The sequence below is a fragment of the Nipponia nippon genome, unplaced genomic scaffold (genome assembly GCF_047370975.1).
Source record: "Nipponia nippon isolate SJK-2023a ecotype South Korea unplaced genomic scaffold, ASM4737097v1 scaffold_5, whole genome shotgun sequence".
Taxonomy (NCBI): Eukaryota; Metazoa; Chordata; class Aves; order Pelecaniformes; family Threskiornithidae; genus Nipponia; species Nipponia nippon.
This window is the reverse complement of record NW_028262369.1, coordinates 12,642,479-12,657,836: the sequence shown is the minus strand read 5'-3', so window position 1 is coordinate 12,657,836 and position 15,358 is coordinate 12,642,479. Positions and strand designations below refer to the sequence as shown.

The 15,358-nt window shown below is 50.4% G+C and overlaps 1 protein-coding gene across 2 annotated transcripts in view; it reads left to right on the top strand.

Moving 5' to 3' along the window:
- MICALL2 (MICAL like 2) overlaps positions 1 to 14,965 on the top strand; it is a 40,192-nt gene extending 25,227 nt beyond the window's left edge. Inside the window, exons 17-24 of one of the 2 annotated variants that reach the window (XM_087734758.1) lie at positions 173 to 246; positions 586 to 700; positions 1,665 to 1,711; positions 1,803 to 10,765; positions 10,903 to 11,243; positions 13,117 to 13,270; positions 14,133 to 14,239; positions 14,415 to 14,965. In XM_087734758.1, the coding sequence (XP_087590884.1) occupies positions 173 to 246; positions 586 to 700; positions 1,665 to 1,711; positions 1,803 to 1,900 (334 nt within the window). In that variant the 3' untranslated portion in view covers positions 1,901 to 10,765; positions 10,903 to 11,243; positions 13,117 to 13,270; positions 14,133 to 14,239; positions 14,415 to 14,965. The remainder of the gene's footprint in view (positions 1 to 172; positions 247 to 585; positions 701 to 1,664; positions 1,712 to 1,802; positions 10,766 to 10,902; positions 11,244 to 13,116; positions 13,271 to 14,132; positions 14,240 to 14,414) is intronic. The other variant, XM_087734757.1, reaches the window with a different exon arrangement.
- The last annotated feature ends 393 nt before the right edge of the window (positions 14,966 to 15,358 follow it).

The window sequence follows — 15,358 nt, the reverse complement described above, 5'->3', positions numbered from 1 at the left end:
AACTTGTGGGGAGGGAAACCTTACAAATGTGATGGAGGAAGATTTCCCCTGACGCACCAGCCCCTATCCAGGTGGTGGGCAATGCAGAGATGAGGATTTAGCATGATATGAGAAGGGTCCAGCCCTGGGGCATGGAGGGGCAGTAACTCATCACTTCTGTGGTTCTTTCCAGAATGAAGCAGCAGAAGCTGGAGGAACAGCAGTGGAACATTGAGACGGAGCTGCGACACCTCATGAGCAAGCCAGGTAAGGCTGCACTGAGAGTCCTGCTGGCCTGGGCTGTGTGGAGCCCTCCGCTCTGCACGCCAGCCCTGGGATGCCCTTCAGATCTGAATGACACTGCCAGGGATCGCAGTTTCCCTGGGGGATCTCTCCTGATTGCACTGTTGAGCTGTCAGGTGCAGACGACCTGTAACATCCAAGCCACTTGCACTTTCTGAGGGGATGTAAAATGTGCCCCCTGAGTTTGGGGATAATAAAATTTGGGCCTGTGAGAGGGACTTGCTGGAGCAGGGTGGAGGCAGGAGCCACAGCGGGGAGGTACTCACCTGTAGCTGTGAGATGGGCTTCCCTTGTCTTGTGCAGAGGAACTGAAGACTCCCAGGGAGAAGGACCGAGAGAAGGAGCTGCTGAAGTCGTACATAAACACGGTCAATGATCGGAATAATATTGTGGAGTGCCTGGATGAGGACAGACTCAGGTGAGGGCCTTCAGGTGGTGGGAGATGAGCCAACATCAGGGATGAATTTCCATTGTACTTCCTCCACTCCCCAGGCTGTAGGGGTGGATGGATGGCTGTAATCCAGACTTCTGCTCCATGAGAGGTGGGTGGTGACCTGTCACCAACTATCTTGTCCTAAATGCTGCTGCCATTGCTTGCTCGGCAGCTGTTAGAAACTGAGATCAGGACCACAGCCATGTTCAGTGCTCTCTCTCAAGCTAATGGTGCTCTGAGGACAAGGGCTGTGAAAATGTAGAAGGCAGGAAGAAGAGGGGGAGAGGCTGGAGATCGGGAGGATGGAGGCGGCATGGGAGCTGCAGCAGGACTTGGGAACATGATGCCAGGAATGTGTTCGTCCGCTGCAGCAAGTGAAAGAACAACTGTAGCTGGGAGTTGGATTCTCCCCAAGTTCAAAGGAAGACTGCTGTGTCAAGTAGCTGAATTAGTGCCTCCTGTTGCTGAGAGCAGCCTCTGTTTCTTAACCTCAGGGCACCGACTCCAGCTCGAGGATTCTAGTAATGCCCAGGCTTTTGGCTCTGGCCTTGCCCCGGCACGAGGAGATAGCAGCGTGGTTGTCCCTGATGCGAGCACCTCTGCAGCACCCCAGGCTACTGGTGTCTCAACCTTTATTCATCTCCTCAGCTGTGGTGTTGTCTCACAACTCGGTGAACTGGGATGGGCCAGCTGAGGGAAGGGGCTCCCTGCTGCAGTGCTAGACTGCCACAGTCTGGAAATCCCCACACAGGCCCTTGCTTTCAAGGGAACCAGATGCAATTTGCTAATGTCTAGGACTCCTCTAACTGTTTTTTTTCCTCTCGGGGTGTGCTATGGAGGTCGGTCATTTCTGACTGGGAGAATAACAGTAGCTTTTACGTGGTTTTCAGTGTCTACCACTTTGTCATGAAACAGCAAAGTTTTCTAATTCCATGCTGTTCCATTACAGAGAACAAGAGGAGGACCAGATGTTGGCAGACATGATCCAGAGGTTGGGTAAGGGCCCTTTCTACTCTTATGGAGCAGCACTGGGTGGCACTGGGGCTGTGGGTCTCAACCGGCTCAGTGTCTGTTCATTCTCCTGCAGATGGATCTCTTGAGAGCCAGGAGCCAGAGAAGAAGAAGAACAAGTTCCGCTTGTCCAAAATATGGAAGCAGAAGAATAAGAGTAAAGCACAGGAGTGATGTTCCCCTGCCCAGTGGCCCAGAGAGGGATGTCAAAGGGATGTTCCTTCCTCGCTGCTGCTTTCCTGGAGTCGTGCAGGACTGTGATGAGGCTTCTGTGCTCTCTGACGTGGAGACTGCAGGCTTGCAGACCAAAGGGACTGTGAATCCCCTCTGGCCTTGGCATGGGGCCCAAGGACACCTTTCCCAGAATATCAACTTTTAAGACTGTTTTTCTTCTTCGGATCTAGCTCAGAGCTGGCTTCAGCCTTGTGGGCAGCTCAGGAGGGCAGAGCTCAAATCTGCCCATCCACTGCTCGGGTCATTACAGTCCTGAATGCAGGAGCATGGCACTGCATGTTGCCCCATGGTGCCCAACTCATGCCAGTCAGGGCTGTGCCAAGGACACTGCGCTGGTCTGCTGAAGGACAACTCTCCCTCCCTCCTTCCCTCCCTCCCTGCGTTTGCTGTGGCTCTCTGGCCAGGATCAGAGATGCAGAGAGGGAGGTGCTTTGGGGCATGGGAGATCGAGGGCCTCCCCCTTACTGTGCCAGTGCAAACTGGAGCTGTGGGCTCTACAGCCAGGGCAGGCAGAGAGCAGAACCACCTCCCTGTCTGTGCGGTGGGATGTCCTAGACCCAGAGGGGTTTCAGCAATAGTACTCTGTTTCCTGACCTCTTTTTGGGGTACCTGTAGGCTGGTTTCTCAAAGCCATGAGGGGTTGCTCACTGCTTCATTCCCTCTGTGGGGGAGATTTGTAACTTCCTTATTTCTCTGACTGCACAGCAAAGCAGGGTTTTCGTTATCTGTGGCCCATCCTGCTGAAAATGAACAGAAGTCATCTTTTAACAACGTGGTGCTAACTGGGAGTGGAAGGGAGCTAATGGGTTTGCCTCATCCGTGAGTCTTCTGCCCGGGACCAGTATTTCAATCCTGAGGCTCTGTCCCTGGACAGCCAGCGCCCTCAAGGGGTGCTGCGGTTCACCTCGGTGAGACCAGGAGTGTACGAGCAGGTCCTGGGCTGTTGGCAGTGATTCTTTCTACTCTTCCCTCAGTCCAGAGTGACTGCAGCCAGACACCTGTCCTGTGCGGCAGCATCCTCTCTTCCCAGTCAACCTTGGGAGCAGGGATGGAAACAGGCAGAGAAAGATCAGATTAATTCATGGTGCTTCTAGCTCTGGTATGTGTGGACTTCCCTCCTCCCTCCTCCCTCCAGGCAAGGTACTTTGAGGTGTCTCCGGGTCCTGTTCTCCAGCCGGGCCTGGCATTTTGCAGGGAAGAGGTTTGCGGCCCGCTGTGCCCGGTGGCAGAGCGGAGGCGATGCGTCCCTTGCCCACGAGGTGGCAGTGGGGCTCTCTGTCCCAGGCAGCCCGCCCCGGGCACGCAGGGGTGTGCTCGGTGGGCTACCCAGTGCCCGAGGGGGTTCCTGGTGCCCGCAGCGTGTGCCATGTGTGTACATGGGCTGGGTCACCCTGGACCTGCATATGCTTTTGTCCAATAAAGAATTGCTGGAGCAAATCCCAGAGTCCCAGCGCGACTTTGGATATGGGTTACTGGGTGTGGGCTGCCCTGGTCGCTGCGAGCAATGATGGTTCCTCTCTGGAGATGAGAGTTCCCAGAGCCGTGGGTGGTAGCAGGAGTTTGGTGTACCTGTGGTGGAGAGGCGCCTCTGCCGAGAGCTTGCAGACCTACTGCGGGTCCTGGGAGAGCACCAGAGCCAAGGGGAAGGTGCTGACCACGGGTGCTGGCGTGCTGTGCCTGGCCATCCCAGTCTGCTTGTTGGGAAGCAATTCCTTTCTTGGGGCTGTGTGTAAAGGGGAGGGAGGAGGACCCCTCTTCCAGACCTGGGCATTAGCAGCAAATCCCAGAATTGAACCTGCCTGCGTGGGCTGCCAGCTGAGAGGGAGGGAGCTGAAACCACCTCTGCTGAAGAAGAGAAATACCCTTCCTAATGAGTGGGTCCCCCTCCTACAGCTACCCCAGGCTGTCATTATTGCTGGGCTTTCATCTTTTCAGGCTTAGATTCTCCAACCGCAAGAAATTTAGTCTGTATGGATTTGAGGGTGACAGCATCATCCAAACTCATCCAATCCTCCCCTCTCCAGGAGACACAGAGCAGTTTAACCTTCACCCATCTTGAAGGCAGGCAGGAGATGGGTCTGTGCAGGAACATGATTGCAAGGTGCTTAAACTACAACCCCCTGGGGCCCTGCAGTGGCAACAAGTGCATGGTTTGCCCTGCTGTAGGGTTTGCTTTTGTGAGAAGGCCAGCTTCTGCCAGCAAGCAGACATTCATTGCACCTGCTAGCTATGTGTTTACCTGCCTCCAAGGAGAGGTTTTGAAGGGAAAACTCTGCTACTTCTCCCATCTGGAGTCTGTTGGACGTGGTAACCATTGTCTAGGGGATATAATGCTCACCTGGAAGTGCTATGTGGGCTTAAAAGTTTTAAATGGTCTCCTGATAGAGAAACATTGAGGACAGGAGTGGAGACAATCAGGGCCCCCAGCCTTCCTTGCCGCACTGGGAACAGGAGGTTGACTCTAAGATTGATCTCAGCTATGTTTTCACCAAAGATGAGCGGATAAATACTGGAGCAGTGATCCCAACGGATCCTACACAGAGACCCAGACTCTTGTCCGCACTGATGGAGCACTGTCTGGTCATGGCCAGCGTCTACCGGTACCAAGCCCCGTACAGCCTGCCCAGCCCCACAGCTCCTGCACACCCAGACAGCTGCTGGCTGTGAACGCGAGGACAACCCAGTTTGTTCCTTCTTCCTCTACCTTGAATTTGGGACTCACAGGATTTGCATTTCTACCACTGTCCTAATCCAAGGCTTGAAACGAGCCCTAGAAGAACTAAGCTTTTTTCCAGCTGGCTGCTTTCGGCTGAGCCAATTTCCCCTGCCTGACCCCCGTTTGCTCTCCCTGCGCAAGCAGCTTTGCTCGCCCCATGGAATTGCTCCAGGAGGCAAAGCAGGAGGATTTGGCCTTTGGACTGAGCAGGGAGAGAGGCACTGGGAAACCAGCTCTCGGCTGCCTCTCCGTAGTGATTACCCCTGAGTAATTAGGCAATCCAGGCACCCTCCTGTAACCGAACTGGAATCGAATTCCTCTCTGTTCTCCACGGGAAAGGAATGCTTGTGCTCTGCTCCAGCCCCATCAGATGCCAAGCCCCGAGGTCAGGCTAGCAGGGGGTTGACTGATATGTTGCTGTGTGCATGTGGGTGTCTGCAGTTCGGAGATGACTGAGAGCTTAATTACTCTTCTAGGTCAGCTGCTCCACTTCCAAAATGGTTTCACAGGGGCTGAGCTTCCCGCTCATTTCCTGATGGCCTCCAGTCGGGTTCGTGGCCTTACTCCTGGATACCTGGAGTGCTGCCGCTACTTTCTCTGGAGCTGAAGAGGAGTGTGGGGGGCTGTACAGGGCCTGGAGGCTGCACCCCTGAGCCTCTGCCATTTAGGAGGCTCTTGGGGGTCCTTCTGCAGGCTTGGGGTGCCGGAGAGGCTGCTGTCTGCTCCAGCACTTCAAGACTTGCAGATGAAGCTGTGATTAGGCAGTGTGTGTGTGTGTGTGTGTGTGTCTCTCTCTCTTCTGCCGTTTTCTTTAATTACAATCTCAGAGGTAATTTCTGACGCATCATTAACAGTTCTGAGTAAACAAGGGGAATTCTCCAAATTATTCGCCATGAGCACAAAGGGAAATTGGCTTTCATCGTCTCCCTCTTCATCCAAGGAAGAAGCTGATCTGCAGTAGGCACAGGGAGAAAGGGAGCATCGTGGTTGCCCTCGGATGCCTCGAGTCAATTTGAGATGGAGCAGCAATCCATCCCGTTTATCCAGCTGACTGAGAGGCCAGCTCTGCCTGCAGCTTTTTGTCCCTACTGCTAAACTAAGTGGCTGGGGCTCATCGCGGTTGGGACTGCAAATGCAAAGTACCTCTTGCCTATGAGAGCTTTGGGTGCTGCTTTTGAATGTTCACCTCCCGTTTCCAGCTGGATGAATTGGTACCCAAGCTGCTCAGGAGACAGGACAGGCCAAAAGCATCCTCAAGGCTGTGTCTCAGCATGGAAGGTAACACCCCGGTCCTTGGCTGTTGGGGTGAAGGGTAATGCCTGAGGCCACGCCGGGTTGGGGAGGGAAGGAAGGCGCACTCATTATGGAGGGACCTGGGGCCTGGGAAACTAGGTTTGGTCCAAAGCAAGAACTCGGAGGGATGCTGGTGTACCCTGTGAGAGCAGCAAATATGCCTGGCACCTGGGGTGGGAGGAGGTGGCTGGAGAGGACCTCTTTGCTGGGAGTCCATGGGAGAGCATTCCAGCCTAGTGTAGGGCTCGAGGGAAAGGAGCTTCATTAGAGGGGTGGCACATGGAGCTCGGATGAGGCGCTTGCACCCCTTGGAGCACCCACACCCCTCCCAACCCTGTGCACCACGCTGACAGCACCTTCACCCACACTCCGGCACCGTGGTGGTGCATCTGCGATAGCAACCAAGGGACCGAAGGTTATTTATATTCATGTTGCAGCTCTGCCAGCCGTGACTCTGTTATCTGCCATGCATGAATATTATTTGAATACAGAGTTTGTTGTGACTATTCTTCCGCGTGAAACGAGGGATTTGCTGTGGGATGGGAGCCCTCCCTCCGGCTGTCAGTCAGGAGGGGTTTCCTTTTCCTGTCTCGTTGGAAGCTGCGTCCCCAGCAAGGTGAGACAGTGGACACTTTTTCTCTTGTTAATATCCATGTCTAATCTCCTCTCAGAGGGGCCCTTTGTCCTAGACTGTAGCCAAGATGAGTAATTCAGGGATAGATGAGACGCTATAATTGGTTTGTGACAAATTAAAACATTTTTCCTTCGGAGCTGAGAGCAGGACTGTGGTCTGGAGCTGTCAAGCGTCACAGGGGAGGGTGATTTTCGGAGTAAGCGCATTGCAAATTGGCTCCAGATATGCCTTGGAGTCTGAAATTAAACTCCAGCTGGTGACTCTTCTCAATTGGGGTTTTATTTTAGGGGGGGACAAAGGGAACATGTGCAAGGAGGGACAGCCTGATCGATAAAGAGAACGTGACTTTTTTTTGCATCGTGCAATGAGCTGGGGACCGGAGCGAGCCGTGGTGGGGATGCTGGAGAGCACCCCATGATGAGAGTGAGCATGATGAGAGTGAGCGGGCCAAGAGACGGAGCCCACTGTTGCCTGCTTTTCCTCCATGCTGCTCTCAATGGTTCCTCCATCACATGCCAGCAAGGAAGGACCATGATGGAAAGTTGTAGTTCACACCATCTCTTCCCCTTGGTTGCATGTGGGTGCCAGGTACAGAACTTCCTCAGGAGCTGCAGGCTGGTTCTTGCCCTGTAATATGTGTTTTCCTGGGCTAAGGAGAGTCACTCACCTCCACCTGGAGAGCAGGGGACCAGCTAAAAGTCAGGAACATAGAGGTGATCAGGACAGACGGTTTGATGACGCACTTGGTTTGACCCCAAAGTGTTTATGAGCTGGTTTTGGACAAAGGGATGGAGGTGGGAGGAAAACGACTTCCTGATGCAACTGCTCAGCGCTGCTTAATGGAGAGCACTATAGCAGTGGCTTCTCCACCTTGCGATGGAGATGGATGGAGAATGAAGGAGCACATGAACAGCAGGCTTGGGAAGGATGTGGGTCTGTAAAGGGGGTTTAAAAGAGGCAAGAGGAGTTACCATGTGGGCTGGTTTGTATGTAAAAGGCGGTGGGGAAGGAAGCTCTGAGATGGGAAGAGTGGACAAAATCCAGAGGACAGGGGTGTTGGGGCCTTGCCAAACTGGTGGGGTGGAGGCAACAGGCAGGTTCAATATGATAATTGGTCAGATGAGTGGAAATGAGGCCTTGAATTGTTTGCCTTAAGATTTTTGTATCTGATACCAAAGAAAAAGGAGGCCCAAGGAAGGGGTGCCCTGAGTTTTCCAGGGGGGCTCTATCTTGAGGTGAAGGAGACGGTCTGAAAGAGAAACTTGTAGGTATCAAAACAAGGAAAGCACAAAGGCTGTCAGGGAGTTGGAAGTGTTCAGACCCTGGAGGTGTCGGGTGAGGAAAGGAGGAGGAGATCTGGGCATCTCCTAGGCATGAAGAGTATAACTGGCAGTCCAGGGTGGCAGGGTGGTGGTGATGGGGAGTTGGAGGACTTAGAAGGAAAGATCACAGGATCTAGTTTAGCAATGGAAAGTGCATAGATGCAGCAAATCCTGAAAGGCAGGATCAGATGGTGAGCTGTGACTGGTGTCACTGGCATTAAGACGTTAGCTAATCCGGTTTAAGGGGATAAGCCCAAGAAAAACTGTGGAGACCTAAATTGCAGCTTGTCGCTCTCCTGTGGAAAGCAGGAGTGTGGAGGAGGAGGATTTGCTGAATGAGCCCCTGGATGGTTGGTCAGAAACAGAGGGAGGCTGGAGGAGGGCTGTGAAGATGAAGGATTAGGAGGTATGGGGTGGGAAGGAATGACAGGAGTCACCGAAAGCTGCACGGGGTAAAGAAACAGTTCACTGTGGCAAGGAGAGGCCATGGGACAGCCTCAGTGAGAGGTGGCCAGGGCAGAAGATGATCTAGAGGGTGTGGGAGGGGAACGGATGAGAGAAAGCAGGGAAAACCTACTTAAACAGAGATGCCCATGACTTAGTGCACTGAAGGGATTGCCATATTTCAGAATTCACACTCAGTTTTACCGTCTTTTCTTACTGTAAGTGCGATGTTGCAATAGAATAGCAAAAAGATAGATCAAGTTCAATTGTCTTGCTGATGAGGGTAAAATAAATACTTAGCTGCATCCTGTTTATCAGCATTGCTGGATATATTTCAAAAAGGAGACAGGGGTGGCACTAGGAGTTTGTAACTGGAAATTACAAGCTCTGGAAGAAATCATTGGTCTAGTTTCAGTCTGTATGTAACTTCTCTTGTTACAGTTTGTCCGGGAGCCTTCTGGGCTGCACAACCACTCTTTTAATAGCTGACCTATAGCCCATCTTATTGGTGAAACTGGTAAGGTAGCAGCAAATCTATAGAAACCCAGTGATTACGGCCTGGGAAGCTTATACGATGCATATCAAAGCCAGTATGTGAATTGCGTAAGTGTGATGTAGGTCTGGCACTAAAGTGATAAGAGTCATATCAAGGGAATAACTTAATTAACTGGTCTTGATCAAAGAACTGTATGAATTCAATAGCCCAGTTTTCAGCGCTAAATGATGAAGTTTAGAAAAACTGTACTTGACGCAATTATCAATTTTGCTGTCCGAGGAGCTTTGAAGTGGCATTAAGAAGGGACAGTCTGTTGTTCCATTTAGGACAACTTTCTCCCTCCCTCAAGTGATCAGGAGGCAGAGAGGCTCCCTCTCCTGTTCAAGTGCTCATTTGAAATGGTCTGAAGCATAATAAACTTTGGATGCCAAGGGGAACGGTATCTCGGCTTTCGTAAGTTAATTGTTTCAGATGGTGTAAATCAGGAACAAAGAGCTGTCCTTTCCCTGCCAGCCAGAAAAAATATCTTAATTTCCCAATAGCTTTCATTTTTTCCAGGATTTTGGAGGGGAAGTGGTCCTGTTCAACTTCCAGCAGTCCTGGATCTTTTGGTCCCTCTGGCATGTCTGCCCGGCTGTGTGCTGTTCAAACAAGGTGCTGGGTATGAGAGCAAGGAAGGAGTTAGGCTGTAGAAAGGCTTCTAGAAGTCTTTAAAATACCAAATGCCATGTGTTTTTATCCAATTTGGATGTGTCTATATATACTACAGTGTTTGGTGTCTATCCCACAAGCTGGATTTCTGTGCTGAATGACTCTTTGGGCCAAAGGGAGGGGGAAGTTTCTGACCAGCCTAAACCACAGTGGTCCAGGCTTGGACATTTTGTCCACCTGAGCTTTTTCTTCTTGATGGGTCCCTCAGCTGCCAACTCAAATGGGTACTGGAGTTGGGTTTGCATCTTGATTAACCAGTGCCTATAAGGCATTGATATAATCTCTGGAGGATATGCACAAAGGTGTCTTGCCACAACTCACTCAAGCTCAAGGATTTGCCCCTGCTACAGGACTGATGCACCCAAGTCTGGCTGCAGGGAGGGAGGATGTGCAAGTGCTCTGAAGGGCAAGAAAGTCCCAGTCCCTTACTTTGAATTTACTCATAACCAGTGATAAAGTCAATGCTGAAATGCTGAGTTAGAGAGAAAAAGATGTCTTCTGCTAAAGGGCCATCAACCTATGCCACAGATCAAGGGACAAACAATCCTGGAAAACAGAGTTATATTGAGTCCAATGTTTCTTTATTTTATCAATGTTTGTGAAAAAAATATTAAAACACAAAAAATCAAATGTTGAAACATCATGAGGAAAGGCCTGTTCTGCGGAGAGGTAGGGTTTTAATGGACTTTCTGAGCAAAATCTGGCCTGTGTATTTGGTCCAGGACTAAAAATGGTATCATGGTTAGTCAATGAGGTATTTGGCTGATGAAATCCACCTCATTATGGAAGCTGAGGTTTAACTTTCTGCACAACTTTGCAGGTATTTTAAGGGAGATGGGGAGGTGGGCAGGCCTGCACTGCACCCTGCATCATTGTATGTGCCCTCCTCCATTTATTGATGGCTTCTCTCCCCTCCTTCATGTTCAGATGGTGTCTTGGAGACTCACCCTTCTGCTCAGGTAGAGTCAGTGCAGGAGATGGTTCCTTACTCCAGTGTTACCTTGGCAGACCTCCTTCCAGAGAGGTGAGCCAATGTGTTTGGGTACACCTCCTGGAAAAGGATATCTGAACCTTGCTCATCCATTAGTGACAGTGATGGGAGAAAAACCCTACTGCTTCCAGCTGCTACTACCTATGAACAGACTTCCCCACTCTTCTCCATGCCCCAGGCACCACGTCCTTTCCACCGGTGAGTACCTCATTCCCAAGGCAGGGAGAAATGGGGATGTGTTGTCTCTGCCAGGTACGGTGTGAGGCTGTTGTAAAAAGCTGAGAAGCCTCAGAAAGGCCCTTGGGAAGCTGAGGATTAATTCCATTTCCTTACAGCTCCAGGATTTCCTGCTGCAGAACACAGATGGACTTTGGTTTTGCTCTCTGAAATGACGTGGTTCCTCCTCCTGGGCAGAAAGAGGGAATGATTTCCAAAGGCAGCAAGCCCAAGGTCCACTCGCTTGAGTCTTCCCCAGAATAGGACCGAGTGATGGAGGTGGGATGACTCGCTCTCTGAGCCACACCGCTGGTTTTTCTCCAGGAGATGGAAGGAAGCTGGGTGCTGGTAGCCGGGAGGCGAAGCTGCAGCTGGCCACGCCGGCTGTGAACAGCGAGGGCAATTAGAGATCAGAAGAGCTGGGGTGGCTTCGTCACATTTCCCTGCTGCCGTTCTGGAGGTAATAATACAATTCATATCAGAAGAGTTAGTGGGCTGAAAATGAATTGGAGAAATCAATCCAGAGGGTATAAATGAATTAGCATGTAAATGAGGACACTTGCTCTACATAGTTTAATATTGCCTGCAGCTGTAAATAATTCCAGGGATGGAATCAAAAGCCGCAAACAACTTCATTTTTGTGCTCCTCCCCCGTCTGGGAGCACCTGCAGCTATGACCGACCCACCCTTGCAGAATCATTGCATTGCAAAGGAATTAAAGGAGATGAGATGTATATACTTTTTTTTTTTCCTGATTGGCCATTATTTACAAGGCTGCTGCTCCTGGTTTTGTGCACCAAGTTGCTGTTTGTGCATGCACATGGCAGTCCGAGCGGCAGGGAAGGGGGAGGCGGGGTACCGCCTTGCGGTGAGATCTCGTGCAGCATATCACAAGCCATCCTGGTCACCCTGTGGTGGGTTAACGTGTGTGTGTGAAATAGCAATTTCTCACCAAGACCTGCAGCATGAAAGGCTTTGATTGGGGTGGAGGACTTACCCCTCCTGGGGTGTCTAAGGGTGGGAGAGGTGGGTGCTTGGAGAGCAGGAGCCAGTCAGGGGGAGCGGCTGCTTAAATAAAAGGGTGCTTGGAGCTATCGGGAGAGGCAGCATTTCCAGGAGAGACGGAAAACTGTTTGCACTAGAAGCGTGGTGGGACTTTGAGTGCTGTGTACAGTCTGGAAAACTGGAAGAGGTGCAGAGATGGGTTGTTAGAGTGGGGAAGGTGTCAGAAAGCCCCTTTATGAGAGGCGACTAAAGAAGCACAGCTTATTTAGCCTAACAAAATGAAGGCTGAGAGGAGATGTGATTGCGCGGGCAGATAAACACAAGGGAGGGAGAGGAGCTAGTTAAGCTAAAGGCCAATGTTGATACCAGAACATGCAGATACAAACTAGTCATGAATAAATTTCAGAGGGAAATGAGATGGAAGTGTCTAAGCGCCAGAGCAGAGACTATGGACGAGCACTGGAGAGTCCACACAACTGGGCTGCTCTTGCACTAGCGTTTGACTGTAAAACAGGATTATAGGAGCAGGTCCCTCGAGATCAGGCAACTGCGTTTTGTGATCCGGGAAGTCCTGCCTGTTGCCAAAAGCCCCTTTAATATTCTGGCAGGGGAAGGATGCAGATCTGAGGAGGGCATATGTCTCGTTGAGTGACTCCAAGAGCGGTTGTTGAGAGCTTTTGGAGTGGTGCTGATGACAGGAGGTTAAAGATGATCCTCGACAGTCTTTTATCAGTGCTTCCCTCTTGTTTTTGACACTGACGGATCACTGAGTTCCCTCTTTCATCAGGTTGGAGTTTCAGGTTCTGCACTAACTAGATCTCCCAGGTGGACTGGAAACACTGATTAAGATGGATAGAGTGAAAGCAAGTCCATTAAATTGTTAATAAAGAATATTACACACATACCTTAATCTGCAGCTAGCCTGACACTTTATAAAAGTACATTAGGATATAATCCAATTGAAGCCACAATATCGAGAACATCTTATCTCATCACAAATTGAAATTATATCATATTCCTCATTTCTTAAATTAAAAAGCTAAAACCTTTTAGTTTGCTCTCATATGCTTGTGTAAAACTTAATCAGTGGTTTTAACAACATTATTTTTCAATATGGGCCATTTCTGCTCTCATTTATTTACAAGAGAGAACTTCCTGGTAGAAGAAGTGATTCAATTTGCAGGAGGATACATCAAGCACTTAAGGATTTTGTAGGGATTGATTGATTATTTATCGTGTTATCTTGCCTGGAGACGTCTGATATGCCTGTGCTTTTGCTATCTCTCATTCCACCTAATGCTCTTCCTTTGCGTCTCGCTCCCCTCCAGTGCTAAAAGCGCTCTTCCCACGTGCATGTGTCTGCACAAGTGTGTTGGAGGAAAAGGGGGTCAGGGAAGGCAAGGCTGAGGCTTTCTCTGTTGGGACGAAGATGCTGGGCTGGGCAGATATGGAAGATTCATTTCACTGGAAGACAGCACAGAGGTAAGAGAGGTTAAAGGGTGGTTTGAAATTCTGCTGGATTTTAACTGCAGGCTGCTGTGCTGCTCAGCCGTAGCTCTCCAAGTGTGTCAAATATGTCCTTCCTCACAGAAGAAGGAATTGGGGCACAGAGAGGCCGTATGGTTTGCTGGAAGTCCCCCCAGGAGCAGAAACAGCCCTGAAGGGCCATCAGCCCTGGTTGGTAGCTGGTCACCTCGGGCCACACTTCCCAGGGTAGCCGTAAACACCTTCAAGTTGCCCAGTGAAGCACTGGATGATGTCTGAGCACCTCTGTGGGACAATGCCTCCTGCTCAGCCAAGCTGTCCTGGTGATGCATTGCCCATGGCTTGTCCAGGGCTCTTTGCAAAACCACTGTTATCCCTACACTTGTGATGAATCTGGTGACCCAACAAGGCTGGGCTTGGGGTACAGAGAGGAAGGGGCCACTTCTTCATGCTTAAAGGAAACCGCTCTCATAGCAATAGCCTCATGGGGCAGTGGATGCTAATTGTCTTCTGCTGCCTCATTGTTAGCAGTGGCATGTCCTCCACGGAGATATTGAGCCCGAGACCAAAGGGGAGACACACAAGGTCTCCATTTGGGGGGGGATGACCCCCAGGAGCCCTGCAAGAGGGCTGCAGCTTGAACTTGATCTTGAACATTGCTGCTCTTTGGCAACGTGACATGAGTTGGTGAAGAAGGGATGCTACCCGCAGGGGCTCTTGGCCTCACGTCCCTGATGGGGCTTTGGGGCATTGGATATAGCAAGAAAGAAAACCTTTTTTATTTTAAGCAAGAAAACAATGACAGCAGAAACTCCAACCAAACACTCAACTGTTTGGACTGTGGTTGTCTTTCTGGCAGGAGGCGGCACTGGGAACAAGGACATTTGAGGTTTACTCTTTTCACTGCCGCAGATTTTGGCAAATGGCTCTCCCTGCCATAGTTTTCCCTGAGCAGTCTGACATCAGGTGGGTTTATTCTTTTATGAGTACTGGAGTGCAGGAATTGCTCTCTCCTGGTGAAAATAAATACAGAAATCCTGAAACACTACTCCAAAGAGAGCCGAGCCTGCGAAAAAGCACCACTCTGGAAAGAGAGTGCATTTAGCTTGTCTTATTTTTCTTTTGCTTTCTGGGCTTTTAGGGTTCCTGTTGTAGGGATTGCATTGAGATGACAAACTAGAGAGGTCTGAAAAATGGAAACACAATCCCCTGACTCCAGGAGCTCACACTTAAATATCAACAAATACCTCAGGATGCACTTGTGAGTGCTGATGGAGCAGCTGACTCGGCGAGCATGGAGGTGAACAACTCCAGAGCCCCACAGAGCCACGCGGTCCTGATTTGCTGAACCCAGTGGAATAAATTCCTTTATAGGATGATCCATGTGCATGGGCCCCTGCAGGATCAGGGCCAACATTTGCAAAGTACTGTGAGATGCTTGGATGAAAGGGACTACAGAAGCGCGAAGTATTACTTTTTCATGATTACTGCAATTGCTATCCTTGGGGCTGTCCAAATGTTGTTGTTCCAAGTGAAAATATAAAACCATTTTGGCACGTTTCTTTTTTGCGTTGTGATAAACAGAAATGCAGGCGGAAAAAAAAAATCTCCTCCTAACAGTGAGAGAAGGAAAGCAGTCCCTGTGCAATTTGTTACACATCTCATATGTCTCTGCTAGCTGTAGAGATATTTAGAGGGAGTATTTAGCCAACCCAGTGCACAGCCTCTGGAGTACCGGCTTCTGCTTTGGTCCATGCTTGGTTGAACCTTTACAGCAGCTTTATGGCTTTTCGACACAGCATTGCAGGAGAGGCTTCAATTCTGGAGGATGCCAACTGTCCCGAGTGGGGCTAAGATGATTAATCAAATTATTTGAAGGGTGTTCGCCAGAAGTGGGAAGTGACCAGTCTCCATCCTAATCTCCGGATTGAGATGTCAAGCTGGCCTCCAGCTCAGAGCATTGAGCTCGCCAGGAGGCAGAGGGTGGAAACAAATCTCCAGCAGTGAACAGCCTGGCGGGGCTGCCTGTGGTGGAGAGGGATGCCAGCCATCAAGGGCCATGGGATGGTGCTGCTAGGAAGGCTG